General features: G+C 35.6%; 1 protein-coding gene across 3 annotated transcripts in view; it reads left to right on the forward strand.

Annotated features, from left to right (window-relative positions):
* LOC134520563 (connector enhancer of kinase suppressor of ras 2-like) overlaps positions 1 to 19,752 on the forward strand; it is a 212,699-nt gene that overhangs the window by 105,790 nt on the left and 87,157 nt on the right. For 2 of the 3 annotated variants that reach the window (XM_063346115.1, XM_063346116.1), the window contains exons 6-7: positions 4,072 to 4,191; positions 15,646 to 15,705. In XM_063346115.1, coding sequence (XP_063202185.1) covers positions 4,072 to 4,191; positions 15,646 to 15,705 — 180 coding nt within the window. The remainder of the gene's footprint in view (positions 1 to 4,071; positions 4,192 to 15,645; positions 15,706 to 19,752) is intronic. The other variant, XM_063346117.1, reaches the window with a different exon arrangement.

A 19,752-nucleotide genomic window follows, 5' to 3' on the forward strand; every position in this document is an offset into this window, starting at 1 on the left:
ATCTTATATGAAGTTATTGATTAGATATTGGCCTTTTAGTTCAAATACTTTTTATTTTCCTCGTACTGGCACTGAAAACTTGTACTGACACTGAGATAGAGTTAAAACCGATGCTGAAAGGGAAATCTCAAAGGATTTACAAGTTCAGATCAGCTTCTGACATGCTCTGACAAAGTGCCTAACTATTTTTTTGGTCTTTTTTTTTTTCTTAAAGCCTTTTACACATACTCTGCTTCCAGCAGGGATTAAAATTTGTCATAAAACATTGATGTGCTGTTAAATTCAGAAAGCATGGAGTGACTTTTAGAAAAAACCTTACTGTTGCAAACCTGATTCTGAAAAGAACTTCTAAAAGCACCCAAAATCTTCTGGGATTTGGAGCGTGCATATACACACACACACATACATACATATATACACCTTTTAATCCACAATTCTAACTGCATATGACTTCTAGAAATACATCTTTAGCAGAATGTAACTTTTGACTTTTCCACCTGTTCTGGTTAGAAGCCTGAAAAGGAAGAAGAGATGAGAGAAAAGTTTCCATTTTTAAGTATCCCATAGGCTCAGCAGTTAAAGTGTGATGAACAGTGAAGAGCCTGGATCTCAAGGCAGTAGAACTTGTCTTAGCCCGAGCAAAATCACCTCAAAGTACCTGATCCGGAGCATCCAGGCTCTGAGAATCAACCTGTTTATCATCGTAACTCTGGGAGAAGAATCACCATCTTTCTCACAGTATTTTAAAAAATAATTATTATTTCAAGGATACTGAATTCAAGAATAAGCTTTGTAAATTATTTGGGTATTTTATCGTCATTTTATTTCTAAAAATAAAATCAAATTAAAGAAAATACTCAAGAAAAATAACTGTGATGCTCTAAAGTAAAATTTACGTTTGTAAGAGATAGAATCTATAACTCAAACATCACATGGTGTTTTTTTATTTCTGAAAGATATTAAGAAAGATATACTTGGAATTAAAGACAGATTTATAAAATTATGATCCATGATTGACTTTCTTTTTTGGTTACTGGAGAGATTCACAGAGGTGTAGATTTGTTTGGAAGAGCTGCAGACTAGGCCAGCGTGTGCTCAGATGGTGTGATTGCAGGTGGAGCTGCCATTCCCTCAGTAGCCATATGACTAGACTGTGTCTATTCTGCAACTCAGGTATTATGGGAAAAGATAAATTATGGAGGAGTCATCTTCAGGATCACTTAAACCACGTGTCCAAGAGTCATGTTTCTTTGGGTTTGGGTATCTGTTTAGCAAAATATGGTTATCAGAACTGTATCAGTTCTTTGGACTAATACTGTACACCTATGATAATCAAAAATTACAACCTGCTAGTTGTTCTTTCTCTCAGCAGTAAATACAGATTATTAACTTCCATTTCTTGTACAGACCCAGCAGCGGCTGTCACACTAAAAATACTTCCACGTACAAGCTGTATGCCTTGTTCAAAACTTAGTGCTTTCCTAGAGATTCTGTTCTTGTTATGGCGCATTGAGAGAAATGTAATAAATGGGTTTAGGTGTTGGACAGCCTGTAAAATTCTATGTAGAGGTCCTCTGCAGCAGGTACTTCTTGAAGAACCCATTTTTGTCGGAGATTTTCTTATGTGTGGTAGTACTGCACCATCTGGAGAGCGTGCACTTTGCTTCTCTGTGGTTTTGGAACCAGTACCGAAGACTTTGGTCCTTTCTATTCTTTTATTCCAAAAATATTTTAGCGTATGTTAATGTATCATCTCATGATAGTGCCATGTCAAACATTACTGCCTGACGCTGTGCTATTATTCATGAATTGTGCTCCTGTTTATGCTATCTCAGCCTTCACATTATTTACATCTGACGTCAGGCCTCTCTTGTATCTGCTCAAGTACTTTTACAGCAAACTGGTATTTTTAATTATTCTAATATAACTTTCTTGAATATTTTCCTGGTGCTAAAATCCTACATAGATTTTAATTAACTTTCTGAATCATGGGACGATCTTGAAGATTCATAAGACTGTCGTGGTTCAGCCTCACCTGCCAACAAAAAACCACGCGGCCGCTGTCTCGTCCCCCCACAGCCGTGGGGGAGAATCGCAAGAAAAAGGCAAAACTCGTGGGTTGAGACAAAGGCAGTTTAACAGAACAGCAGAGGGAACAAGAAAACAACGATAATATTGAGAGAGGAGCATACAAACACGACGGCGGTACCGGCGCCCACCGAGCGGCCCCGGGACGCCCCTCCCTGCTCCAAGCGGTGACTTCCTGCCCCCTCCCCCGACCCCTCCCGGCTACAGGCTGGGCACGGCTCGCTGGGATGGGATACCTGTGTCCCTGCCGGATCCCGGGGAAAATTAACCCTATCCCTCCCCGGAAACAGGACTAAGACTAGATTTCATTGAAAACTTCTTTGCGGTTTATTTCGTTCCGAAGTTGAAAAAGTATTCCCTGTGACAACTGTAAGGTTAAAACATTACATCAGGAAGTAGAAAGTATTGTCTCTGGGATTTAGTCTGCATCTGATCTGTACATATGATCTTAAATGTTAAGGAATCAAAGAGGGTCTCAGTTTGAAATCACAGTAATATTTTTATATGACAGTAATTCAAAAGTTGGATGAAAGCATATACTCACAGTCAGGGTCAACCATCAGTTCATATGTAGAATAACAGTATAACACATCTTTTGAGCAAGCTGGTTTCTCTGTCTCTGGTGGTAGACGACAGGGCCTAAAGTGTTGTTTAGGGGCTCTGGCCCAAAGCTGAAACTGCTAAAAATATTTCTGGTGATGCTGACCTTGAGACGCAGTCATGCATACCTGAATGTGATGCTTTGCATCTTGCAGCTGATACAAAATACAAATGCCACATCCAGTACTCCAAAGCTGTACTTGGATTTCCTGATGAGTAACTATACAGTGAATGGAAATATGATCTATAAATTCAGTTAGTTAATTTATTCATTGTGACAACTTTATTTGTTTAACTTATACATATAGTATCAAATGAGATATTAGAAATCCTCATGCTTTTGCAAATGCCTGAAATAAAACTTCCCTTAAGGGATTTCACTAGAATTTGCTATAATTAGGGAAAATGAGAGTATAGTCCCCAAAGGAAAATAGATGCATACAGCACAACTTCGACCGGAACACCATTCTGAAATTCATTTAAGTGAATGCTTTCAGATTAGGTTCAAATATTTTTAGGCATAGCCTTTTTAAAGGAACATTTTAAGCAACAGATGCAAATTTGGGAATAAATCTTTACATATGAAGATTCTCCAAGAGTACAGATCAGCTCCTTTCTGATGCATAGACTTACTTTGATGGATAGGTTTAATCTGTCCGTAGCACCGTTACCATCTGTGCAATGGGGTTCCTACTTCAAAGGTGTTCGTGTGGATTGGCATTAAGGTTTTGAGATCTTTAGCTGGAAGGCAGGATAACATAAAATTATTGCATAGTTGTAGTGATCTAGAATATCAATTAAAGGATGTGTTCAAAGATGCGTAAGAATTTTACTTCAGGAAATGGATTAACTAAGGCACTTTTCTGCCAGTATAATTTTTAACAAAGGAAATATTTTCCAAATTGTATAATGAAAAAGTCACCTAATTATCACTGTTGGTAGGGTTGCTCTCATTATTTGGTAGCCAAAATATGTTATTAGGTTGTGCATAAGGCATTTATTTTTAACATATTTTACTCAACGTCCATTGTATTTATAATGATACATTGTAATGACAGATAAGATAAAGCTCATCAGGATTTTGGCAATTTTATAAAAAGGGCATATAATTGGAGGGGAGAAAATAGTTTAGATATACAGATGTTACCAGTGCACAGTAAAATCTGTTAATCAGAAGAACTGTACGTGCATGTACATTTTCTTGACATTTATGGATATTTTCTGTTTCATTAACTTCTTGTTCTTGGCTTTCATGTACCTGTAGTTTTTACAGTGCTAAGAAATAAAATTACCTGTTTATTCTCAGGTAGTTCTCAGAATAAGAACTTCACTAGTAGTTTCAGTTTAATATGAGGAATTATATTGACTTGTTTTTCTTCGTAGTGTAAAACCTTGTCTGGGATTTGTGACCACATCATTTCGCTCTCATCTGATTCTCTGGTGTCACAGTCAGCACATCTTGAGGTAGTTCATCTCACCAGCATTATGCCCAGTGAGGGTTTGGTAAGTAGCAAAGCAGCTTAAGGTTTAACTGTTAGAATACGGAATCAAGCCTCAGTTCCTTAGGGTGATTTCATTTTTTAATTTGTCAAGAAATCAAAATGTGTTTTCATGCAGTGTCCTACTATTTATTTTTTGGGAAGCGTAATCAGATTTCTGAAAGTGGTTTATTTAACATTTATCTAAATAAACGGATTGTAATAAAAAAAAAATTAATTAAAACCTGTTTTATCTAGGGCCTCATGTGCAACTGGTAACTATACAAGCAGCTAAAGAAGAGTTATAGTCCTTTGATAGCCATGTTGCAGTTTTTTGGAATGTACCAAAGTAATCCCCAAATACATATATATACAAATAAAATTAACTACATATCATTCATTAATGTGCTTTGAGAATGATTAGTGGAATGTATGTTTCTTGGGCTTGCATAAAAATAGTTAAATGCCTCCCTAATGATTCATTTCAAATAAAACTTCCAGAAGTATCATCCCAGAAACAAAATAAATCCCTTATATATGTAAATTGCAGCTCACTGAGCAGACCAGTTAGGTGTCTTCTGAACATCCCAGCTGCTCTGCATTACGAATGGGTCACACCATTAAAATTTTCTGCAGAGATGATAGTTTTTTGGACAAGGGATTTTTGTGAAGTTTAGGAGTCAGTGGGTAAAGATTTCTGTCTCCCCTCCTTAGTCCCCCACTTTGTGACCATTCTGATATTGGTAGGCTGTAGGAGGGTAGGGAACCTAAGATCCTAACAAAAGCTAGAGGGTAAGATACCACTGCAGGCACTGGGATGTTCTTGCACATTCTCCTCAAGAGACAGGCTGCTTTTCCCAGTATGATCTCTTATACATACTGTCTTCAGCTACCTTCTCGGGATTTTTTTGTATTTTTATTTTCTCTACAAGAGGAGGAATCCAGGAATGTTCCTGAGGAGGAAAAAAGGCAAAAGTGGGCGGATAAATTGGTAGCCGTGAGGCTTATCTGCAGAAGATTCCAGAACTGACAAATTAAAATACATTTGAGTGTTACATTTGTTAGTTGAGATGTTTTTGTATTATTTCAATGTCTTACTCTTTCTTCTAACATTAAATAGCAATGAACACCATGTGAAAATCCAGTGAAAGTTACAAGAGCATAATTATTTTGAAGTATGCATATTAATTTGAGAATGATGTGTTTTAGTAACGTGAGTGGGGTTTGTATGAGTACATAAGTTTACTTTATTCTTAGACTGATTTAGTCAACAAAGAATACTACAACAGTGTAAAACGCATTTAATTTTAATTCTGTGGTATCACAGATGCTTATCCCAGTATGTAATCCTGAAGACAGACATCATTTGCTTGCTTTGCTGCTTCATCTCAGTGACCAAATGTGTTCCCTTTGTAGCCCGGTTTCCCCTCTTGGTCTGATTTCTGAGTTAGTGCAGGGATATCCAGGAAATACCACGTCATTATAATTTACAGCTTGTGCAGTATATATGCTGTAAAACTGCTCGTGCTTTTGACTTGCATTAAGACTACTACATCCTGCATTCTGGCAGTCTGGATCTCTGGATAGCTTTTCTTTCTATCCAGAAACGTAATGTATTTCTGCTGGACTGCTTAGCGGAAAGTTCACTATGAGTGCTGAAGAGAATGTGAACACATAGGATGTATTTTCCTCAGAGATGATGGAGCATATCAAGCAGGGCTGGGCATTGCTAGTATTTCCCATTCAGCGATAGCTCTATATCTAAAACAGGGGTGTAGGCTGGTGGAGGACAGAAAGAGTGTAGCCTACTTCAAAAATGGCATGTCCTACAGTGAGCAGCAAATTTAATGGCATGCAATATTAGGCAGGTGTCTTTCAGGGTATGAATGCTATACTTTCTAAGCCGTTTATCATAAAGTGTCAGAGTATGGTTTAAACTTTGCATGAGTGGCCATAATGAGAGTTGTTGGGTGTATTGTTGTGGCCTGTCGTGTGGTCCACACTTCCGTCTGGATCACTCTCTTTTTGAACATCAGACAGGGCCTGTGCTGTAATAATGCTGTAGACTGGACTCTCTCACTGGGTGGAAGAAACGTGATGTAGTTCTCCATCCACAGTGTACCCATAAGTTTTAGCCAACAAAACTGCAGTAAGTGGGCACTGCTGACAGAGCGCATGAGACAAATACTGCAATCAAAACTGCCCATCAAATTTTTTTATATATTTTTTTTTTAGATGAAGTGAAATCACAGTGAATGGCTGAGTTTTCTGTGCCTAATTGTGAAGGCACTATAACATGTTAGGTTGGAAAGTTCCTTATAATCAATTTTGCTGACACTGTGTTCTGTTTAGAAAAAAATATGAAAAAGGACTATAAATGGGAATAAAAGAAAAATCATGTGAGAAGGAAAAGCAAACATTAATCAGAATCAAATATAGAACAGAGTAATGAATTACAAATGGCTTTCTCATGATTGTATAGCAGTTTTTTTCCACAGGATCTCTGCTCCATTCAAGAGAAAATTGAGCGCTATTCACTGAACGGAAAGTATTCAGAGTTCCATTTTTATCCTTATCATTCAGTGTAGGGTTGAGGTCTTATTTGACACACTTCAGCTTAGCTCTGCATTCCCTTGAGTTGATAATTTCATCGTGAGGGTCAGGGCTTTTTTTATATGGTCTTACTGAGTGCTTCACAGATGCTAATTAATTCATCCTCACAACACACTTGTAAAAATGATATTGTAATTTTAGTCTTATAGATAGGAATCTAATGCACAGAGCAATTTGTGTCAAAATCGCCAAAAATCTATTTTTCGGGAGAAGCTTACCATATAATTCTTCATAACACTTGTTACTTTTATAGCATAAGTTTAAAATACAGTCTCTCTTGGGTTTAAGTGTAGCTAAGGTTTTCAGAGCTACTGAGAACTGTAGCTTCAGCTTCATGCAGTTGGCATCTAGAAAATGAACATAATTATTTGCCATTGGTGAAAAATGTGTTGTAAGCTACTTATTCAGATTTATGTGGGAATTCAGTTATCTGGAATGATATTCAGTTGACTTTAATTATGAGTCTTTCTTTATTTTCAAAACTCTATTTGCAAAACTGCTATTATATGCCTTCTAATTTCTTCAACAAATGAGCCAGAAATGCTATAGACTTTGCTCATATAATTCACATAAGCTGAATTAATTTCCAGGTCCAAGTCCATACAGTTACTACACGGAGTCAGAACTCCTGCAGGGACATGTCTGTGTGCTTTCAAATAAATTCTGGATCATAAAGCATTTTCACAAAGGGACTGTATGTCACTTGAATGTGAACTTTCGGTTCCAGCATTTTCTGACTTTCTGTCCTTGCTTTTATGAGCTTAATCATAATCTTTTTCTTTTTCCCCCTCTCTAAAGTATCTTCTTTTTCAATCTGCTTTATTAAAAAATAGTCTTATATCATGCATTCCCCGGAACACACTCTCGGTGGTAGTTTCATGGCAGTTTGCTGGAGAAAAGAATTTGCATTGGGAAGCACGTGTTTTAGGTTCTATTCCAAGTTCTGATGATTGTGTTTGCATCCTGATATCTGTAGGCATTTCTGGGCTCCAGAAACATACTGGGTTCTTTCCTCTCTCTTTCCATTCCTTCCCAAGCTGTACCAGTCACATATACCAGTCAAATTACATCCTCCTTTTCCTTATTTAGCCACTGAATATTAGGTGGCAAATACTAAAACACCCTCCATGTATTTTTCCATTTCATTTTAAAGTAACTTTAAAGACTGTAAAACACTTTTTCTCCTGAATTGTAGTACTGGGTATGGGGCATTTACATCTGAAGTATACTGCATGATCAGCCTGAATAAGATGTCAGGAAGGCAAAACTTTGTTTCAAACTACCAATTTGACAAACTTGAAATAAAATCCTGTACTAAAAAAGTATTAGACTGTGAGAACCACTGTCAGTTCTGACCGTATTGACAGAAAGAGAACATGCATAACTAAGTTTTTATGAAATAGAATAAAAAAAATCTGAATTTCATGATTTAAGAAAATTCCTTTCCTTGGCTTTTAGTTTTTCAATTCTTTGAGTTATTTATATTGTTAATTGTAGCATGACAAAGGAAATTGAATCAATTTTTTACTTACAAATGCTTTTTACAAATTGCTTTTTACGAATTGCTTTTCTTTCTGCTTAGGGAAAGATAGGTTTCCATTCCATTGCATTGCATGGTAAACTTCCTTTTGAAGTTACAATAATTTGTGGTAAATGAAACTATGGTATGGTTTTAATTTTTAGGTACAGTGCATAACTTCTCAGTATAAGATTTTTGATATTTGAAAAATCTACCCCCCTGGAATCTATTACGTTTCAAAAGTCCATAAACCAAGTTCTGCATTTAGGAATCTCAGAATTTCTGTTTAGTGATTAGACAAAGATGGTGCAGCAACACCTGCTTTCAATTTCTTGGCTTAATGGACCCAGCGCCACCAATAGGCTCTTGAGACAAGAGTTTGTGGTACTGTTTGCAGGGGAAGAGGTGCAGCTCCTAAGCTTCCTACTAAATCCTTGAGGGTGAAGGTAGGTGAAAGGCTATTCAAACCTTACTATTAATTAGCTCAGACTAAGTCCAGCTTTGGAACAGTTTTGCTGTCAGATAAACAAAGGCAGACTAAGGGAACCAGTATTTTATTTGAGATGATGGATAGGGAGACCATCCATAAGATGGGAGCGTGGAGGGGGTTTTGAGGTTTGGGTGGGTTTTTTTTCTCCTACTACTCCTGCATGATCAGGGATTGACAGTAGTGGAAGATTTTTAATTTTTTTTTTATTACAGCCAGTATTATTTTGGACTCCACATTTTTAATTTTTTTTTAATCTCCTGCACTTGATGTGCTGTATATTTAAAGATACTTCTGTGTAACATGCAACTTTAATCTTCTTTGATGAGATTAATGATTACTTGAGCAGGAGATTCTGAACAGGCAGGCTGTTGGGTTTTTATTGTTTGTTTTTGTATTTTCTGATGCCTGAGGAATGTTTTGCTTCTGGAATGCAGTATCACTTGTATTCCTCTTTCTTCCACCTTTTTGTTGTCATTATTTTTCTCTTGTATCTGAGCTTCCTACTGCTAATAGAAGGAGTGCTATCAGTCACACTTTATTAAAGATACACACTGCTTATATCCACAGCTTTGTTAATTTTTCTGCAGTGGGAACTTTTCCTGTTTCATTTAAGAATCTAATGGAATCAAAGATTGTGGGAATAAACATTTTTATAAGATCAGCTGTGTATAATTGGAGGAAAAAATAAAAACCAAAACAAAACCAAACAGACAAGCTGTCAGATGCAAAGATCCTTCTTTATCAAGAATTATTCATCTATCTAACGTACAGCTACCCTTTCAAATAGTATTTCTCTTTATCTCAAAATTTTAATTTAAGGTGATGCAAGCCAATCTTTTCCATTTTTACAAGAAAGGAAGTACAAGAGGATGCAAGAAGAAAAAGTAGAACATGAAGGCGGGTTTTTTTTGTGGAAATACACATAGCTGTCCTAAAACTGTTAGGATGATAATCTAATTATTTCACATTATTTTTAAAGGCCTAAAGAAACTTGACAAAGTTCCATTCATGCTTGATATATAAAGGTTCTCATAGCCTACCTTTGTTGTTTTTCATAGGATTGTATTTAGGTAGAATTTAGTAAAAGGATTATAAGAATAAACTCTCCTTTGAGTTAGATGGCTCAGATAAATACATAAAACTGTTATTATGCTATGTAGTAGTAAAGAAATGTATACACCTCTGTCCAAATTTGACAGTTAAAACAAGGTTAGAGAACCATTTTATATTTGGGGCAAAAGATCAAGGGGTGTAACAGTTCCCTGGTAGTTTGTAGCAATACAGACCTGCATCTTCACTATTGGTGTTTCATTGTGTTATAAAAGTAGAGCCAGAACTCTTCTCCCTGTAGAAGTGCTGATGAGACACATCCATTTTATTGTAGTTTAAATACCTGCATTTTCCATGCAGAAGTATTTTGTCATGTTCCAGGAAAGAAGTGTTATGAAAACATGAATCATCTGATAATAGGTCATTCTTCCCCAAAAAGGAATAGTGGCCTACATTTGGAAGTGTTGAAAGTATGAGCCAGAAATGCTCATAATAAGAGAGTTTAGTCTCATTGCAAGATTCAGAGCTTTTCAAACATTGTCTGAAATACCCATGAATTAACCTGGGAATAATTGTTCACACTTAAAAATACTTTGTTGTGATTATATCCTGGCTAATTAACCAGATGACTCTGCAAGAAATTTTTCTAGGAAATTCCACTTATAACTGGAAACACCATTTTCTGGGGAATAGTGTCTTTAAAATGGGATTTTAAATGGCTGATTCCTTCCCATATGTTTTCAAAGGTCAGATTTTAATTAAAAAACTAAGTCACTCTCTCATTAGGTGGGACAGTGTCAGAGTTACTCAGGAACAGCCAGGTTCTTGATATAATAGCCTGTGAAATATTTCCTTGTTCTGTAGCACATCTCATATATTGATATAATTCTTTGGAGTTTCATATATGACATATCACAGTTATTAAAGAGCAAGTATTTACTTCTGACCTCCTAACTGTTGACTGGTCTGAGCCATCTTCACAGAGTGAAAGAGAATACTCAACTCTTGCCCAGGGATAAGGGGTATAGTTTGTCATTCTTCTGTGCTCTGAGATCATTGGTGGGGTTCAAGAAGAAACAAGAATAAGAATAAAGACCCATATTTGAAAAAAATGAGAGAAATCATTTTGAAAAAGGACTCCAGTAAAATTCTGCTTGGAAGGGCAGAAAATAGATCAACAAGAGGACAGAAGATCAGGAATTGAGGAGGGGATGACTGAATTAGTTCGGTAGAAAAAACAGAATAGGATGTGATAGTGAATGATAAGGTAGAAAAGCCCTGGAACTGGTTAGACAAGGAGAATGTATCTTCATGAGCCAGAAGAGCAGGAAGAAAGGAAGACAAACAGGTGGAGAGGGCTACAATGGAAAGTGGAAGGAAAGAGGTAGGAGAAACCTCTACAAGCAGGACTTGATTGCATAGATGTAGATGTCTGGTGCCATTTTAGATGCCCATCTTTTCGTTGCCACTCCCGAATGTTCTCTGTCATATCTGCCAAACCTATGCACATTTCTTGGTTACTTTGAAGTGACTAAATATTCTGTGGGTATCGCTCTTGAAGCAGATTACTTTCATCTCTTCTGTCTGGATACTGATTCTGGGGCTGGGTGTGTGGAGGAAAAAGCTTGTGGGATGCTTGGGTGTTGAGCACTGAATACAGGAGAGACTAGGGCTGATGGGCAGCAGGGTAAGAAGCTCGTGTTGTGGAGACTTAATAGACAAGAAAACTTCTTTGAGAGGGATAGCCATTTGTGTTGAAGAGGAAAGACCAGAAGACAGAGGGAGGTGGGAGACAACAGGGAAAAAAAACACGCCACTTCCCACAGAAAGTCTCCGATCCAGAGCCTGGGATGGAATCCAAGATTCAGAATTTCCCTTGTTTATGTGCTTTCTGTCTGTGAAACCCACTGACAAAATAGTCTTCTTATTTAGTCTGATGTTTTTGTTATTTTACTTTGACAACTCATATGGCTGAAATCTATGAAATAGTTTGCAAGCAGTTTGTGTAAAGAGTTATATGAGAATAATTAGCTACAAGAGCGTATCTTCATTTCCATCAGATTTTATAACAAGTTAGTAGGATCAAAATAGCGGATATGTGGATCCTCTTTTAATAGATTAGTTTACAAGTTAATTAAAGATTATGCTTATGTAAAAATACATTATTACAGAAGTATATGACTCTTGAATATGCTGAATCAATGTGACTGCTTTAAGCCACAGATAAAATAGAAAATAATTGTGAACAAAATAACTATTTCTAACAGTTCCAGAAGTGTTAGCAGTTGTCACAACAGGATCTACTTAGCTATCCATATCTGGACTTGGGAAAAAGATTCTTGCTGCTTCAATTCTTCAACTGCAATATTAAATCAGTATTTGCCTGGAACTTATGTTATCTGATAGAAAATTTTTCAGAATGTATTTCTATTTTTTTTAGGCTTATTAACCATAAAAAATGCTTATTTTAGTGGAAACAGAATGAAACAATGATGAATAAAAAGAAAGCCAATAGCCCAATAAATTGAAAGCAAGGTCCAGCTCTTTTGCCTAATTCAGACTGTGAATACTTGTGCGTTTTTTCTGGGTTGACAGAATTAACAGCTCTCTAAATGACTAAGTTTTGCAATTTTGGACACTTCTTACAAGCCAGAGTAGATGATTTTCATTTTTCACAGTAAATTGGATGAAAGTGAACTCCTAAAAGCCTTTTGTTTATATTCATAGACTACTTTGTGTATACACACACATACATATATACACACACACACACGTATATATAAGCAATTTAAACTTTTGAGGAATTCTGCTAACCTGTGCCAGTATTGCTTAAAATATGCTGGGAGATTCTAGTCTTTCTCATTACAAATGCTGATTATAAAAAGGAAAATGGGGATGGTGGTGGGGATGAAGCACACCAGTCGCTAAAGTAGTGTTGGCACAGATAGTCCTTTAGAAACAATATCTTTCTAAGTGTTAGCGTCTTTTCATGTTGAAGGATAAATTGTCCTTTTAAAATCTTCCTACCACAGAAAGCAACTGAGAGCTGGATTGAACGTTACGCACTGTGTTACACGCTGCAGTATCTGTTGTAAAAGGATAGGCAAGTGCTGACAGTCAGCATATCAAGGACAGGGGGGTTTTAGGGAAAAATGTTAACAAGGTTGGAAAGAGTGATTTGAAGTAAGGAATGTATCTGGCCTCTAGAATAGATGACAGACTAAATAAAGCCATTTTCAGAATTGGTGTTTCTTTTTAGGGGGTTCTTTTTAAGAATACTTTCAATCTTGTTTTGAGTATTATACTCAAAACTTTCTCCCATGTGGAAAATTATTTTTGGAGCTATTATTTTATATATGATAAATATGTTTTTTATTTATATATATGTATATAAAAAATACCTTGCATTCTGGACTATATAAAATGAAAAATAAATGTAACATTTTTTAATATTTTTAGATAGAACGTAATCTTTCAAGGTTTTCAGGTAACACAGGTATGTCAAGGAAATACAGTGCTACTGTAATGGTCAACAAGAAACAAGGTCTTTCATTATTTTTCTTTTGGGGAAACAAGGATGAAAGCTCAATTTAGAATAATTTGAAGGCTATGAGTCATTCTCTAAAACTATTTATTTATATATATTTTGTTCTTAAAGTTTAATAGCTAAGATGAAAGATCAGATAGCAAAATGTAGGGTAATTCTTAGTGATTAGTCAGTTTTTATGTCTCTCAGATGGCATGTGTTAAGAGGTAAAATTGTAATTTGATTTTTTCCAAAAATACACATAGCTTAACAGGAGGCTAAGAACTTTATGAAAAAATATGTGATAAAATTTAGTGAAAAGTTTAGCGCTATGTTCTGGTTTGGCCTTCAAAATCTTAGTCTTTTGGTTTGTTAAGTGGGGAATGAATCTTGTCAAAACAAGTACAGTGTTAGAACTGTGATATGAAAATTGATATTAAAAGTGTGGCTGGAAATGTGTTACTGAAGTCTACTATGTGTGAAAATAACAGACTTCTGTCATGGATGCAGCAATGTTCTGTAACATTCTGGCTAACAGTTCATTGTGTAAATCCAGTGTAATACATACTAGATGGATTTAAATATCCATTTAAGATTTTTAATGGAGACTCAACATCCTGTTCTCAGTGAGAACCTTCAGGGGTTTTCATGATCTAGTGCTGTTGTTTATGGCTTTCAGTTGGCAAAGAGAAAGAGAATCAGATGTTTGTCAGTAACAACTGAAGGTAGTAGAGAAACAATACAATAGCAAACACTGATAAAATTAAGCCAACCAGAAACTTATTTCTTCCAACTAATCACATTTTATTAAAGTGATTCCAAAACTTCTAAGGTTCAGTTTGGACACCTTTGTTATTTACAAACAAAATAGCTTATAATGCAGTCTCATTTAAGAGAACAAGTAATGATAGCGAGTAAAATCTAAAATGGAGTTTCCTATGCGGCAAAGTGTCTCATCAGTTTTAGCCAGTCTTTACATTTAAGGTTTAAATAAAGTTAAAACTTGCTGAAATGGAATTAGTTTACATTAAGGTAGAAGGATGAAAAATCAAACCAGATCCAGCTAGAGCAGGTTACTTAGGGCGTTGTCCAGTCAAGTTTCGATCATCTCCAAGTCAGATTCCACAGCCTTGCCAACCTTTTCCAGTGTTTTACCATCTTAGTGATAAAACTAGGAAAAAAAATAAAAAATAAAGAAAATTTTATTTTTTTTTTTTAATTGGGTTCCAACTTGTGTTCCTTGCTTCTCATGCTCTCACTGTGCACTTTCAAAAATAATTTGGCTACATCTTCTCTATACCCTTCCAATTTAGGTATTTGTAGAGAGTGATATGATCTTACTACTTTGTAGTATTTTTACCTTTTCTTTTCGTGTGTGTGTAAACACTTAGCATAAAGATCTTCATTACTGTTCTGAAATTGGTTTCTGTGAACAAAATGTTATTTTTTTATTGCTGGGGGCTCTAAACTTCCCTTTTGACAGCACAGGGTGACGCAGAATTATTGAAGGGATAATGAATCAGCAGTACAATGTACCAATTAGATTAATTAGATTTCAAAATTTGATGGATAACCATACTATATAGAGAGATGTGAAGCTATGACCTTACTCCTGAGAGGCAAGAATACAAGCAATTTAGTCTCACTGACATTTAAGGTGCTGTGTGTGTGCGTGTCTGTGTGTGTGTGTACAACTAGATAGATACCTACTTAGGTTGTCTGTCTATCATGTCCATTGCCTCCTTGAAGCAGAATCCTTGCTGGACTAATTACAAAGCTCCTGTTAGTTCACCGAGCTCATTTTTCTCCGTAAATTTGCGATATAAGCACTGGCTCATCTATTTTCTGAGTTAGGCTATGGTTTCTTTTTTTATTAAATCAGTAACTCTCTGAAGATGGGGCATTTAAGTTTAAAGACTATTCCTGTTCGTGGTTTCAGTTTTAATACTTCTTTTATATCACTAGTCATAAAAAGAGGTCATGTTAAATATTTCAAATGCTGAACAGGAAGGAGCTTTTATGCTGATGTTCTGTGTTGAATTTGGTACAAAAACTTTGGAATGAAAAAAAGGCATTAAGTGAGAAAACTATGCTGTTTATAATAGGTCTTGATACATATTTGTTTAACTTAGATTTGCAAATGTGAATTGACTATGGTTCCTTCCAGTCTGTTCAAATGTTATGTCCTTAAATTGGAATAAACAAACTATTTTCATTATCATGCAAACATCATTTATTTGTTTTCTACAAATATTAATTACCTTTTTTGCTATTTTTTCAGGGAATGTATATCAAATCAACATATGATGGACTACATGTAATCACAGGAACAACTGAAAATGTAAGTTTCTTTATTCTAAATGACTTTTATCATGCCTACAGGTATTTTCTGTATATCTGCAGTGCATTTTATAATACGAAAACTTGCTTTAAATCAAGCCAGTTTTTATGAATACTTTTTTCTTTATTCGTACATATATCATATTACCTTTGTAAAAACTTAAAACCCTTGACCCTTGAAAATAGACATAGAAAAATATAACTAATAACTAACAATATAAAAAATTGAAAATCTTGAACTTCTGTTCTCAATGGTTCTTCCAATACACCTTTCTAATAGTGTTCAAATATATGTTCTCTCTGGCACAAAAGTGTTTTCCTTTATATGAAGTGAATTTTTCTCACGTAAGAGCATCATCGTTAGTCTAAAACAATATCGGTTGTATTTAAGTTTTGTTCTCTACTTCAGATGATTCTTTCAGAACATAGGACAGTTCAGGTTCATATTAAAAAAAAAAAAAAAAGTGTTTTCCTGTCAACAGAACAGTAGAAATAATATAAGAGGGAAAAAAAAGTCTGCCTCGGGTGTTTATATTGACCAAAGTAGTCACGAAATTGCAGTTACTGATAAGCATAGTTGTTATCTGGGCAGCCTTTAGTATGTGTACTCAGCTTACTTTATGCAGTGAGTAAATATTGTCATACAGTGCTGAACACTGTTTTGCTAAGAGTTGTTTGTTTTCTTCTTAGAATGGACAGTAATTTTTTTGTGATTTTTTGTTTGTTTGTTTGTTCTAATTACCAAATTAATTTTAAAAGAATGTTAGAAAAATTAGACTTTTGGAGATGATGCCTGTCCTAGGATTGACTCATAGAAAATGAGTAGCTTCTGAATGTCGAAGCAATTCAGTAAAATATATTGTAAAATAATAATTTTTAAAATAGTTACAATATCAGCAGTTTGGGTACGTGTAAAAAACGTGTAATGGAGAAAGATAACTTGAAATATTATATTTGATATCAGACAGGTTATAGAATAATCTTTGATAAAGCTAGCAGTAATTACTGACAGGACTATCACTAAGAAGGGAGAAATTGTGGAAAGAAGCAAATACATTTTGGTACATGAACAGAAGGGGACAGATGACTTGACAATGTTAAGACAAAAAAGTTAGTTAACAATCCAAATGACTGTTGTGTGAGGATGTTCTTTTATGAAAAAAAAAAATCCTGAAAGAATTGTATTAGGAGGTGGTAAGCACCTGTAAAAATATAGAAGAAACCAAGAAAAATATATTAAATATCTTTTTCATTGTAGTCCCAGAAGTGTTAGGCAAATCTGAACCAAAAGCATGCAGAAATGCTGCAGCACATAAATCAGGATGAGTGATCATAGAAAAACTAAACAATGTGACAAGAATAACAAAGTAGCTTCTAAATATCCTTCTTGTTACTTAACTTGCAATTCATAATTATAAATTTGAAGAAAATAAATTGACTTCAACTGCTGCAATCTAATTACTATGACAGACTGCATAAAAAGACCCATTTCTTCTGTTTTTCATATAGAGTTTTAGTCACACTGTTTTCATTCAGTCTTGGATCTGTTTAACAGCGTAGAGCTGGATAAATTACAAGTTTAGATTTTATAAAGCTAATATTGAAATTAAGTAATGCTGACACCCAAGGAACATAAAATTAGCACTGTGCAGCTAGCCAAAGATGTAAATACTTGCTGGCATACATCAGTGGTATGCTGGCTCATATGGCTAGGCTTCATATGTGATATTTTTTTCTACTTGATTTATACATATATATTGAGTAGTACTGCATCATGCAGGTTTTGTCACTCAGTTTTTAGACAGTGCAAACCCATGGAAAGCCTGATGATTTGTGTGTCACAATTTGTGAAGACAAGTCTAATGCAAATTAATCTTAAATTTTGTTTGCTTATTTATATTAATGCTATCGGCAGCATTTAGAAGTCTAAAAATAACTACATGTGTATCTTGGGTCCTGAAACGTATGAACGATCCATCTTGATTATGTTGCAGTAGATTTTGTTCATAGATTGCATTACTCATGCTATAATTAATCCACTTTTCACTGTAATTCTAATTCATTTTAGAAATATGTCATTTGTAGGGAAAATATTTATATATTTATAATTTAAATTCACAGGAGGAGTTACTAAATTGCCAGCCACTAAAACTTTATTTTTATTTTGACTAAACTTTAGATGTCAAAACTTTTTGATAAGACACCACCATAAGAAGTTGCTTTTTTGCTTGCTGCTTTTTTTTGTTTTGCTAAAAGTGTAATCACATGTGCAGATAAACCAGCTTCAAAGAGCTTTAATTTCTGGCATTTCAGCAAATTGATTTTTCTTTGCTTTTGAAGGGATAATTGACCTCAGAGCCAGTGTTTAATTTTACAAGATAATAATTAGCTCAGCCTCATCAAAGTCAGGAAAGGAGCTACAAAGAGAAAGAACAAGGCCTTTGCTTTTCCAACTGATGGCAACTGGTGTTAAACATTATGAATGGTGGTGTTTACTTCATTTTCGTGCTTTGCCTTTTATTTACTGATTAAAGTGATCAAGTTTGTATTCACATTGAATTCTAGAAATGTGAGTAGTGAGAGCACTGTGTGAGTAGTGTCTGAGTTGTGTAAGCAGCGTGTGAGTAGAGAGAGCAGTGTGTGAGAGCAGGGATTGAGTAGTGTCTGAGTAGTGAGGAGTGTTAAAAGAGTGTGAATACTGTGTGAGTAGTGTGGGCTGTGTGCAAGTACAGTGTGAGTAGTGTGTGAAAAGCTTGTGAGTAGTGTCTAATTGTTTGAGCAGTGTGTGAATAGTGTGAGCAGTGTGTGACTACATGTTTAGTGCTATGCAAAAGAGTAGTCTGCCAAAATTCTGCAAGTTTCCACTAAAAGGAGAAATGGACACAGGAACCATGTAGTTCTTCACACCATCCTATAAAGTATGTAGGTAAAATCCTGTTCCTTTTAGTGCGGAAGGACTCAGGTGACGGGAGTTGATAACTGGCTGTAATGATCGGGTAGTTTAGCTCAAGGGCTGGACTCCCCACTGCAAGAGATACAGAAGCCCTTACAAAAGAACAACCGATCAAGCAGGTGAGGAGTTGGAACGTAGCTTGTGTTGCAGAGGTTGGCAGAGCAAGGTTAGGAATGATAAGCAAGCAGTAGGCTGAAGATAAAAGCTATGCTTGGAATAGCACCTATAACACACTTGGAATCACGGTCAAATATTGGCCATTTGCCCTATTGGCTTGGTTTTTCTTCCTGATTGAGTAATTAATGATGTCTCCTACTCCACTCCAGCAGCTGTGTAGACTGCAGAATTTATTGATTAGTCAGCAGGTGCTGACTATTGGAGAGTGATTTGACCTTTTCATAGATGAGTCTCTTTGGCATTTTATTCAGGATCAATTGCAGTCTTTTTCTTTCCAATGGCTATTTGGGTTTTTGTACCATTTCCTCTGGTCCTTGTTCCTGTTTTTAATATCCGTCCACAAAAGGGATGGAAATGATGGATGGGTTTTGTGGTTGGTGAAGACTGTCCAGCTGAAGAGCTCTTGCCTGTTACCTGAGGTATACAGTGATGAGTTACCTTTTGTTCAGTAAATCTTTTCTTCCTTTGCATTTGACACCTGGCTCTTGTGTCATGGGCAATTTATGTTATAGGCTATCTCCAAAAGATGTCCAGGAACTGAACTAAGCTTTGATAACATAACCCCTTTTCTGTGGGGAACTTCTTCAACAGTATTAGCACTAGACCACTCTCTGTAGCTGCAAGTGGGTCTTTTTCTGCCTTTTGTAACAGCCTGCTTACTTGGACAGGGAACTTTGAACTGTTACTTGAAGAGTATTTTGCTTTAAGTGTTTCCGCATTTTTTGACATGCGACAATCTCTCTGTCCTCTCTCTGAATCCATATCCAACAAGTAGAGTAAATATTCAACCTTGTCTAAGTCTCCTGGCTGGTCTACTTCCCTAATAGCTAACTTCCACTGTGATTTAGTTCTCAAGGTGGTGGTGTCACAGCTCTTTAATTCTTTTCTGGTTATTTTCTCTTGAATTTCAATTTGGTG

This window comes from Chroicocephalus ridibundus, chromosome 9, assembly GCF_963924245.1.
Source record: "Chroicocephalus ridibundus chromosome 9, bChrRid1.1, whole genome shotgun sequence".
NCBI lineage: Eukaryota > Metazoa > Chordata > Aves > Charadriiformes > Laridae > Chroicocephalus > Chroicocephalus ridibundus.